The 12,587-nt window shown below is 36.8% G+C and overlaps 1 protein-coding gene across 1 annotated transcript in view; it reads left to right on the plus strand.

The window, feature by feature from the left end:
* F5 (coagulation factor V) overlaps positions 1–7,194 on the plus strand; it is an 85,709-nt gene extending 78,515 nt beyond the window's left edge. The window contains exons 25-27 of the mRNA XM_060078663.1: positions 2,076–2,227; positions 5,148–5,330; positions 7,051–7,194. Of these exons, the coding sequence (XP_059934646.1) occupies positions 2,076–2,227; positions 5,148–5,330; positions 7,051–7,194 (479 nt within the window). The remainder of the gene's footprint in view (positions 1–2,075; positions 2,228–5,147; positions 5,331–7,050) is intronic.
* Positions 7,195–12,587: the final 5,393 nt, after the last annotated feature.

A 12,587-nucleotide genomic window follows, 5' to 3' on the forward strand; every position in this document is an offset into this window, starting at 1 on the left:
ACTTTATGTAGGTATCCAAGCCTTTTCTATGTAAGCTTCTATTTTTCAGGGGATGTAATGTGACCTGTGGTATAAATAAATCTAGATAATCATAAATGGCCATAATAAAATTCTACTATATATAACAAAATGCTTAAGGATTTTATCAACTATTCTTCTTCTCTGACTCTTAAAGTGGTGCTTTCCAATTTTTTTCACTTCAAAGCACATGTAAAATATAATATCTGTCTCACAGTCTGGGGTAAAGGAATGAAGCAATCCACCGTGAGCTTGGCTGATCTAGGCACCACCTAGCTGCTCAAGGGCTGAGGGGGGAGGGAGATCAATATACAGACACACCTGTCCAGCAAAAATATTCTTCAACAAGGAAGGCATAATAAAGACATATTTAAGCAATATATATGTATATATGTATGTATGTATGTGTATATATATACATACACACACACACACACACACACACATACAGGCACACCTAAAACTTGCTGTGGCACATCTGTTGGGGAGCTACAGTGCCTTCTCTCAGGGTAGAAGGAAGAAACCACAGCTTACAGTGGAGAAAGCTGAACCTTGGAGTAAGTTTCTTATCAGCTGATAAGAAACTTGTAAGCAGATAACAGTACAATAAACTCTTGATATTCATGAGGGATATGGAAATGGGCATTTTGCCAATGTTCAGATAGCAATGCTATATAACATCATCCACATAAAATGCAAATTTGGGGGATTTCTCTGGCAGTCCAGTGGTTAAGACTTCGCCTTCCAATGCAGGGGGTGCATGTTCGATCCCTGGTGGGGAGTTAAGATCCCACATGCCTCATGGCCAAAAAACCAAAACATAAAACAGAAGCAGTATGGTAACAAATTCAATAAAGACTTTAAAAATGGTCCACATCAGGGAGGGTGGGAGGGAGGGAGACGCAAGAGGGAAGGGATATGGGAACAGATGTATATGTATAACTGATTCACTTTGTTATAAAGCAGAAACTAAAAAAAAAAAAAAAAAAAAAAAAAAGAGATCAACACAATAAACACCAAAAAAAAAAAATTTGGAGAAAGTCAATGCAAAAAAAAAAAATGGTCCACATCAAAAAATAAATTACAAATTTTGATCAGGCAGGAAAACTTGAAACAGCTCTATAAGTCATTATTGTTTTTCTTTCCATATGGTATGTGATGTAACTGGTAGTTTGTTCAGGTCATAGAGTCAAGCTACCCTAAAATGTGACATTCAACAATGTTAGTCTATTTAAAACCTCTATTTTCTATACAAGAAGTATTACTTTTTAAGATCTCTTCACTTTCTTGATGTTTATATAATTAGTATTAGCAGTAAGCTTTCTTCTTTGAAGCCTTTTTTTCATGAAGAAAGTAAGGTATCACTTCAAGAAAATGTCTGCATGATTTGCTAGCAAGAACAAAGTGTCACAAAGATGATGAGGATGGGCAGTCAGCTGGGCTCACTCACTAGATATGTTTCTTACACTCACAGATCAGCTTTGTTGCCTGTGACATTCAAATTCATACCTTGGCAAAATTCTAAAGGGTGTATCACATGAATCGCCCTCAAAGGGTTGGAAATGAAATATTAAATGTGACTACCAAGGTCCCCTATAACTTCTTCTTTGTAGCTTTTCTTAGAAGAAATAGAGTATGTTTTTATATACATAGATACTTTAGGAGTATTGTCTACCTCAAAGCAAAGAACAGAGGTTCCATGACTCACTGAAGGAGGGAAATGAGTTTAGATGTTTAGAACATGGTATTTGATGTCAGACTGCCTGGGCTCAAAGCTAGTTTCTGATTCTTCTAGCAGTGTTATTTTAGTCAAGTTACTTTTTCTTGCTGTGCTTTTGTTTTCTCGTTTGTAAAATGGAGATATTTAAGAGCATTAAGTAATACATGTGAAGCCTGAAAACAGGGTTTAGCACTTGGACAATAAATGTTCATTGCTGTGATGGTTGTTTTTGTCATTACTTAGCAGTAATATTATTTCTTGTCTCCTCTGAAGTACAAAATGCCATGCAAGGAATATCAGTGGTATATAACTAATCACATTACTTTTTTCTTGACAGGATGCTCCACACCGCTGGGTATGGAAAGTGGAAAGATAGAAAACAAGCAAATCACAGCTTCCTCACTTAAAAACTCTTGGTGGGGAGATTACTGGGAACCCTTCCGTGCCCGTCTTAATGCCCAGGGCCGTGTGAATGCCTGGCAAGCCAAGGTGAAATGTCCCCTGCAAATGGAATTCTCTCAGCCTTTCAGAAGAAAGCATAGGCCCTCACTACAGGGAACATGGGGGCCCTGGGAAGCCAGAGTATCATCTCCTGCTTCTGCAGATTATGATCCTAGGTCTGAGAACTAGGATGTGTGTTGTCTTGATAGCTTTAGCTTGAACTTTGGCTCAGAGAGAAGTTATCATCTCTTTGGTCTTGATTTAGACTAGGGGTGGGCAAAATTTTTCTGCAAAGGGCCAGATAATATTTTAGCCTTTGTGAGCCATCATTCTCTGTCGTAACTACTCAACTCTGCCATTGTTGCAGGGAAGCAGCCGTCAACAATACGTAAATGCATGAATATGGCTGTGTTCCAATAAAACCTTATTTACAAAAACAGGCAGTAGGCCAGGTTTGGCCTTGGGCTGTAGTTTGCCAACTCCTGATCGAGACAACTTCCATTAGGGATAAATGACTTAGATTTGCAACATCTTGTCTTCTTTTTGTTCTCTCCAGAATTTAGCAATATTTTTCATTTTCTTAAGAGTGTCATTTAAAGTTTTTTGTTCTCATTTTTTCAGAACTTTGTAACATTCCTTTAGATTATTGGCAGCCTGATAAGATGCTGCAAAACCAGGTTTATAAATCTGTGATCTAAGTTTTGTAAACATCTCTCAGAGAGTTATATTGCCCTTGATATTAGCCCATTGAGTAATTAAGGTAACTTAGTTCTAGGGTAACTGTTAATAATTGACTCATATTTATTTCATTATTTGACTGACCTGAAAAATCTGAACGGCATCAGAAATCAGAACAGTCCAGTCAATCAACTTAATCCAGGTTCCCTATTTTCTGTCCTCCTAACTCCCTCCCTTAAGGAAGCTACACTCCAATTCCCTGGACTCTGTATAGAATCCCACGTCCTAATCTTAAATCAGGCCACCAGATAAAGGAGGAGGGAATGGTGTGATGCAAGGGGAGCAAATAGAAGAGACTATCTGGGCCCAATACAGAGAGTCTTGGGCAACTATGTCTGTGCCTTGAGACTCATTTCTGGACCATCACAGAAACACAGAATCACAGAATGTTAGAAAGGCAAAGCGTTTTACAAAGCATCTGGTCCAGATTTTCCTTTTAAGTCCAAACGCAAAAGAGCTTAAATAATTTTAGTTAGCCTGGTGGCGGAATCAGGGATCCCACTTTCCCGATAGACAAATCTATGCTCCTTGCACCATTTGAAGCAACCCAAGCACCTCATTTTGCAATTTTGCAAAGGGGGGAACTGAGACCCACAGAAGTTAAAGTAATAAAAGTAATAATGTTGTGTAACATTATATTGATTTAATTTCTATAATATAAATACAATAAAATAAATATAACTAAAATAAAGGGATTTTCCTGGAGTTCCAGTGGTTAGGACTCCGCTTCCACTGCCAGTTTCCTGGGTTTGATCCCTGGTGGGGGAACTAAGATCTTCAAGCCATGCAGCACGGCCAAAAATAAAAAGTTAGAGGGTATCAACCAGTTCTTTCCCAGATGCCCCTTTAGACCTGTTCATGGTGTAACCTTGTCATCCAACCCTCCATTTTACAGCCTTTAAAACAATTTTTCTCTATATATAATTTGCTCTTAGTTTTGTGATATAGTAAAGGCTGCAAAGATAAAAGTCTAACTTTAATTTTTAAAGCTGTCATTTTAAATCTGGAATTTTAGGTCAAAACTGTTTGTTTCACTTAACCTTCAATAGTATGAAATGTCATGTACAGGGTTTCTTTAGAGAGGTGGAAGATCTAAGCCAGACATATGCAGGTATGCACACGGACTGAAGTGCCTCTACCTCTTTGATGCCTCCAAAAAAAATTTATACCTACAAAGCTCCCCTAGCTATCTATATGCATTCTGTATCACTCGTACAACCTTGATTTGAAGACACACTAAAACACCACCAGATGTCACTAGAGGGTGTTATAAAATTAACCAAAATTATCTAATACGATCATTATAATTCACATACATATGTGACTACACATATACATACATATGTGACTACACATATACATACATATGTGTATACACATATACATACATATGTGTATACACATACAGACATGCACATATAAGTGATGTTGAGAAAATATATCAATATTCATTATTTCATATGAATTGAATGAGACTATGGGGCATGATAAACCTCCCAAAGATGAAAATTAATCTCAGATTACTCTAAAACTCAATTAGTCTTTCTGATCCTCTTTCTCCAAGAGCCTATCATCAAATTAGGCATTTTGTTAGGCCAGAGACAGGACAACTACTATGCCATACCCAGCCCTGGGTGTAGCTTTATTAGGTCTCTCAGATATTACATTTATTTGAAATATCAGAAAAGAAGAAATTGGACTACTTCCCCTATTGGACATTAGCAATGGAAAGAAAAGTGGGGTTTTTCTAAAATAAGTTAAATTGAGAGAGGATACTATCTAATTCTTTCTCAGATAACTCTTCAGTAATATCACCATAGCATTTAAATAAACTTGCTTAAGAGAAAAATATTTAAAATTTAGCAATTTAATAGTTTAGTATTAAATTAATTAATTAATTTAGTAATTTAGCAATTTAATACTTTTTCTCAAATAAAATGTATTTATTTGTTGAGCACCTTCTGTGTGCCATACATCATGGTGAACACCTGAAAACAAAACTAAGTCCCTGCCCTCAAAGAGTAAGGAACACAGGTAAACAAATAACTGTTGCACAATGTGTGAAATATTCCAAAAGTTTATAAACCTGCTGACAATAAACAAGAAGGAACAGGGAAGGATTCTAGGAGAAAGGGAATCCTCAGGGATGAGACAGAAAAGAAATCCTTCCAGCTCAGTGCATTTCTGAGTATCTTGGTCTAAAAAAGCATTGTTCTAATCATTTTCATAGGCAAACAACAACAATCAGTGGTTACAAATTGATCTGCTCAAAATCAAGAAGATAACAGCGATTGTAACACAGGGTTGCAAGTCTCTGTCCTCTGAAATGTATGTGAAGAGCTACACCATCCAGTACAGTGACCAGGGAGTTGAATGGAAACCTTACAGAGAGAAATCCTCGTTGGTGGACAAGGTACAGGGGTATCTTGGCAAAAAGAAAACAATTTGAAAACTGCTATGATGAGAACAGAACCTCAAATTTGCAAATAGTTCTTTGTATTTAATAAGCATGCACTGACATGCGTCACTCTTTGAGTCTTCTAAGTCCTGGCTCTGTAAGTGGCTGGTCTTGGGACAGGGACCATGCACACTATCTTTCTGCTTTGACTGAGCCACCTATAAAAGAATGAGGACAAAACAGCAGGGGGTGGTGTGAAGTTTAATTAGCTCTGATTGAGAAAGATGGTAAAAGGGTTGTCTCAGCCTGCTTGGACTGTATTACAAATTACCATAGACTGGGTGACAAACAAAAAACACATATTTGTCACAGTTCTGGAGGCTAGAATCCTAGATGAGGGTGCCAGCGTGGTTGGGTTTTTGGTGAGGGCAGTCTTCCTGGTTGTGCTTTCATATGGCCTTCCTTGGTGCGTGCACACACAGAGACGCCATGAGGGCCCTACCCCAATCCTAGCCCTAATCATCTCCCAAAGGACCCACCTCCTCATATCATCCCATTGAGGATTAGGGTTTGAACATATGAATTTTGGAAGGATACAAACATACAGTCTGTAACAGGGGTCTAGAAAACCTTCTACCATATTAGCATTAGCTTGGATGTACTTGTTATTCATGGCTGATCACATACCCATGGCCATATACCTTTCTGTGTCATATTGTTATTCAAACAATTGTTATCCTTCCTGATGAGGAGACTAATTTCCTGCAAGATGAACTATTCCATTATACTCCTAAATTCCTTAGTTATACGGTTTTAAAATACTACCAGAGGCAAAGCTAAGGAGATGAACCTAATATTCCAGGAATGGGAATTGGGCTGAAACCAGTAGGAGGGGCAACACAGGAGAAGGGGATGGACATTTATGCTCATCATGGGCTCAGCACTTAATCTCAGTTAATGGATTTTAATCTCTTTCTCTCTAAACCCCTGGGTTGTTTATTTGTTAGGTTTGGTTTGGTTTATTTCTCACTGTATCAAGATATCCTCATAGTAGGGCAAAAATAATTTTTATAAACAAATAGTGACTTAGCTTCTGATGTGTGTAAATCTTGGGGAACTTGCTGGGGATGACAGAAACACACCTAAAACACAATTTAGTTGATGATATAGGGCATATGACAAAAAGGATAAATAAAAATACATGATGCATTTTATTTTAAAAGTTAGTAATAGCTAACCATTTATTGGTGCCCATTATCTGGCACTTAATAAAGACTTGTCATATGTTTACATACTCTTTAAAATCTTTACAACAACTTCTCTGAGGTAAAATTTATTATCCCCATTTTGCCAATAAGGAAATGGATAATCAGAGACTATAAGTAATTTGCTCAAAGTCACATAGCTACAAAGGGGCTAAAGGCAGATATGCTTTTGCGGCTGCCCCACAGCACCATATCAGATTTCTTTATTTTTCCCTGTTTCAACTCAGATCACTGATGAGGTGATATCACTAAAGAGGTATGTCTGGAGTGTGAGCTCATAATTGATTGAGGATCATCTTTGTGATAATGTTGTATGTGTTCATTAATGCCCACAGTTTGAACTAAAAGGATAAAAAATTATGTTTTTAAAATTGAAATACAGTTGATATACAATATTATGTTACTTTCAGGTATAAGAATTTTATGCCCATTATGCCATCCTTAAAGATTTTCTCATATTTTGCTTTCAGATTTTTGAAGGAAATAATAATATCAACGGACATGCGAAGAACTTTTTCAACCCACCAATCATTTCCAGGTTTATACGCATCATTCCTAAAACATGGAATCAAAGCATTGCACTTCGCCTGGAACTCTTTGGCTGTGATATTTAACAGAATTGATAATTCTAAAAGATAGGAGGGACTCAAAGATATCAAACCATTTAGAGTGGACAATGTATTTTAGAGCTATTTTAAATATTAAAATTTTTCCACTATTTCTCTTTTTTCTATTAGAGAATAAAATTTTATATGTGAAACCTTTATAACTTCTTATAACCACTAAGTAAGATGATGACTATTATCTCTGCAATAATTTGAGTATAGATGGGAAAATATCAAGAACCAACAAGAAAAGGCTTATCTTTCACTGATTAAAAATTCTATATAAAGTAATATTCATGTAGTTCACATTCTTCATTATAGTTCTCAAACCCTATACACATTAATAAAAGAGATATTACTCTTTTAAACCATTATAAACCCAGATAACTTTCATTCCTATATTTTTCTTTTAAAAAACTATGATTTAAGAGTATAGGAAACAAACAGTATTTCTCAATGGTTTGTTTTTCTTGACAGTGGAGAGAAAAAGTCTTGCTATGTGAAATGACACGTGCTTAAAATACCCTACCTTACTGACATGATAATGATTTTTCTGACCCTCCACGAGTAAAGATACAAGTAAGCATGTTTTCAGTGGTCCCGCTGGACTTGTGAATCTGGCCTGGTCTCCCTTGGAACTGATTGCATATATTGATGTTCAGGGTTAGGGATCATTAATAGAACAGATCTAAAATAACCATGGGATGGGTGAACATGTAACCTTGGCTTCATTCTAGCTGGTAGTACATGGCACACTGTTTCAAAACACAGGCTCACCTACAGGAAAGTGAATACCTGTAATACAGAGCGTTGGAACCCTTGGCCCAAATGCAGCTGTTCTTGCTAGAACTGGCCCCTGGCCAAAGTGGCAAACAGTTGAAATTCTCTCTCAGTGCCTTTCTCTTTATGGTCCCAGCCCCCACCTCTCCCTTCCCCTTTCAAGCACTCCCTTCCCTGGGAACTTGGCATCTAATAATTTTACAGACATTGTGAGACTGAGAAGCCTTCTGGTATCCTCTAAGTCACAGGGGAGAGTGACGCTAGGGTGACATCAAAATAGATAGGGTGACGCTATCTATTTTAGTGGAACAAACCACTCCAAAACTTAGTGCTTAAAACAACCACTAATTTATTATTTCTCATGATTCTGTAGGTTGACTGGGCACAGCTGGGTGGTTTTACTGCTGGCTTCATTTGGGGTCTCTAGTGAGTTTACAGTTAGACAGTGACTGTAGCCAGAGTCATCAGGAGGCTCAACTGACTGTTGGGAAAGCTGGTCCTCTGTCCCTCTCCAAGTAGTTTCAGATTCTCTCTTCATTTCATGGCTTCTCCACGTGGTCTGTTCATTTGGTGTCTCCAACAAGTGATCTAGACTTCTTATAGGGTAATAGAGGCTCCCAAAAGCAAGTTTGTTCAAGAGGTAGGAAGCAGAAGCTGCCAGTCCTTATTTTTTTTAAACAGATTTTTATTGGAGTATAATTGCTTCACAATACTGTGTTAGTTTCTGTTGCACAACAAAGCAAATCAGCCATATGCATACACATGTCCCCATATCCCCTCCCTCTTGAGCCTTCCTCCCATCCTCCTTATCCCACCCCTCTAGGTCATCGTAAAGCACCAAGCCGATCTCCCTGTGGTACGCTGCTGCTTCCCACCAGCCAACTATTTTACATTCGGTAGTGCGTGTATGTCGATGCTACTCTCACTTTGCCTCAGCTTCACCCTCCCACCCCATGTCCTCAAGTCCATTTTCTATGTCTATCTTTTTATTCCTGCCTGGCAACTAGGTTCATCAGTACCATTTTATTTTTTAGATTAGATATATATGTGTTAGCATATGGTATTTATTTTTCTCTTTCTGACTTATTTCACTCTGTATGACAGTTTCTAGGTCCATCCACCTCACTACAAATAACTCAATTTCGTTTCTTTTTATGGCTGAGTAATATTCCATTGTATATATGTGCCACATCTTCTTTATCCATTCATCTGTCGATGGACACTTAGGTTGCTTCCATGTCCTGGCTATTGTAAATAGTGCTGCAATGAACATTGTGGTACATATCTCTTTTTGAATTATGGTTTTCTCAGGGTATATGCCCAGTAGTGGGATTGCTGGGTCATATGGTAGTTCTATTTTTAGTTTTTTAAGGAATCTCCATACTGTTTTTCATAGAGGTTGTATCAATTTACATTCCCACCAACACTGCAAGAGGGTGCCCTTTTCACCATACCCTTTCCAGCATTTATTGTTTCTAGATTTGTTGATAATTGCCATTCTGACCAGTGTGAGGTGATATCTCATTGTAGTTTTGATTTGCATTTCTCTAATAATTAGTGATGTTGAGCATTTTTTCATGTGCCTCTTGGCCATCTGTATATCGTCCTTGGTGAAATGTCTATTTAAGTCTTCAGCCCATTTTTTAACTGGATTGTTTGTTTTTTTTGATATTGAGCTCCATGAGCTGTTTGTATATTTTGGAGATTAATCCTTTGTCCATTGTTTCATTTGCAAATATCTTCTCCCATTCTGAGAGTTGTCTTTTTGTTGTCTTGTTTACCGTTTCCTTTGCTGTGCAAATGCTTTTAAGTCCCATTTGTTTATTTTAGTTTTTATTTCCATTACTCTAGAGGTGGGTCAAAAAAGATCTTGCTGGGGTTTATGTCAAAGAGTGTTTTTCCTATGTTTTCCTCTAAGAGTTTTATAATGTCTGGTCTTACATTTAAGTCTTTAATCCATTTGGAGTTTATTTTTGTGTATGGTGTTAGGTAGTGTTCTAATTTCATTATTTTACATGCAGCTGTCCAGTTTTCTCAGCACCACTTATTGAAGAGGCTGTCTTTTCTCCATTGTATGTTCTTGCATCCTTTGTCGTAAATTAGGTGCCCATATGTGCGTGGGTTTATCTCTGGGCATTCTATCCTGTACCATTGATCTATATTTCTGTTTTAGTGCCAGTAACATACTGTCTTGATTACTGTAGCTTTGTGGTATAGTTTGAGGTTGGGGAGTCTGATTCCTCCAACTCCATTTTTCTTTCTCAAGATTGCTTTGGCTATTCGGGGTCTTTTGTGTTTCCATATGAATTGTAATTTTTTTTCTAATTCTGTGAAGAATGCCATTGGTAGTTTGAAAGGGATTGCATTGATTCTGTAGATTGCTTTGGGTAGTATAGTCATTTTTACAATATTGATTCTTCCCATCCAAGAACATGGTATATTTCTCCATTGTTTATGTCATCTTTGATTTCTTTCATCAGTGTTTATGGTTTCCTGAGTACAAGTCTTTCATCTCCTTAGGTTTATTCCTAGGTATTTTATTCTTTTTGTTGCAATGGTAGATGGGAGTGTTTCCTTAATTTCACTTTCAGAAATTTCATCATTAGTGTATAGGAATGCAAGAGATTTCTGTGCATTAATTTTGTATCCTACAACCTTACCAAATTCACTGATTAGTTCTAGTAGATTTCTGGTGGCATCTTTAGGATTTTCTATGTATAGTAACATGTCATTGGCAAACAGTGACAGTTTTACTTCTTTTCCAATTTGTATTCCTTTTATTTCTTTTTCTTCTTGGATTGCTGTGGCTAGGACTTCCAAAACTATGTTGAATAAGAGGGTGAGAGTCTTGTTCCTGATCTTAGCAGAAATGCTTTCAGTTTTTCACCACTGAGTATGATGCTTGCTGTGGGTTTGTCATATATGGCCTTTATTATGTTGAGGTAGGTTCCCTCTATGCCCATTTTCTGGAGAGTTTTTATCATAAATAGGTGTTGAATTTTGTCAGAAGTTTTTTCTGCATCTATTGAGATGATCATATGGGTTTTATTCCTTAATTTGTTAATGTGGTGTATCACATTGATTGATTTGTGTATATTGAAGAATGCTTGCATCCCTGGGATAAATCCCACTTGATCAAGGTGTATGATCCTTTTAATGTGCTATTGGATTCTGTTTGCTAGTATTTAGTTCAGGATTTTTGCGTCTGTGTTCATCAGTGATATTGACCTATAATTTTCTTTTTTTGTGATATCTTTTGTGGTTTTGGTATCAGGGTGATGGTGGCTTCATAGAATGAATTTGGGAGTGTTTCTTCCCCTGCAATTTATTGGACGAGTTTGAGAAGGATCGGTGTTAGCTCTTCTCTAGATGTTTGATAGAATTTGCCTGTGAAGCCATCTGGTCCTGGGATTTTGTTTGTTGGAAGATTTTTAATTATGGTTTCAATTTCATTACTTGTGATAGGTCTGTTTATATTTTCTAATTCTTCCTGGTTCACTCTTGGAAAATTGTACCTTTCCAAGAATTTGTCCATTTCTTCGTGGTTGTCCATTTTATTGGCATAGAGGTGCTTGTAGTAGTCTCTTAGGATGCTTTGTATTTCTGTGGTGTCTGCTGTAACTTCTTTTTCATTTCTAATTTTATTGATTTGTGTCCTCTCCCTTTTTTTCTTGATGAGTCTGGCTAAGGGTTTATCACTTTTGTTTATTTTCCCAAAGAACCAGCTTTTAGTTTTACTGATCTTTGCCATTGTTTTCTTCGTTTGTATTTCATTTATTTCTGCTCTGATCTTTATGATTTCTTTCCTTCCACTGACTTTAGGTTTTGTTTGTTCTTCTTTCTCTAGTTGTTTTAAGTGTATACCTTGGCTTTTGTGAAAATGCTGTAAGGAACATGGGAGTGCAGATATGTCTTCAAGCTAGTGGTTTTCTTTCCTTTGGATATATACTCAGTAGTGGTATTGCTGGATCATATGGTAGTTTCATTTCTAATTTTTTGAGGAATCTTCATACTGTTTCCCATAGTGGCTGTACCAGTTTACATTCCCACTAACAGTGTACAAGGGCTCCCTTGCTCTACATCCTCACGAACACTTGTTATTTCTTAGCTTTTTGATAATAGTTATTCTAACAGGTTAGGTGATATCTCTTTATAGTTTTGATTTGCGTTGCCATGGTGATTAGTGACATTGAGTATCTTTTCATATACCTGTTGGCCATCTGTATGTCATCTTTAGAAAAATGTCTTTTCAGGTTTTGCCCCTTTTTAAATTGAGTTATTTGGTGTTTTTGCTCTTGAGTTCCTGAAATATTTAGGATATTAATCTCATGTTGATTATGTAGTTTGCAAACATTTTCTCCCATTTCATAGGTTGCCTTTGTACTTTGCTGATGGTTTCCTTTACTGTACAGAACTTTTTTAGTTTGGTAAGTTCCATTTGTTTACTTTTGCTTTTGTTGCCTGTGCTTTGGGTGTCATATCCAAAAAAATCATTGCCAAGAAAAATGTCAAGGAACCATCCCATATATTTTATTTTAGAAGTTTTATGATTTCAGATCTTGCATTCAAGTCTTTAATACATTTCAAGTTGATTTTTGTGTATGGTGTAAGATAGAGGTCCA

The sequence above is a fragment of the Mesoplodon densirostris genome, chromosome 2 (assembly GCF_025265405.1).
Source record: "Mesoplodon densirostris isolate mMesDen1 chromosome 2, mMesDen1 primary haplotype, whole genome shotgun sequence".
NCBI classification, from domain to species: domain Eukaryota; kingdom Metazoa; phylum Chordata; class Mammalia; order Artiodactyla; family Ziphiidae; genus Mesoplodon; species Mesoplodon densirostris.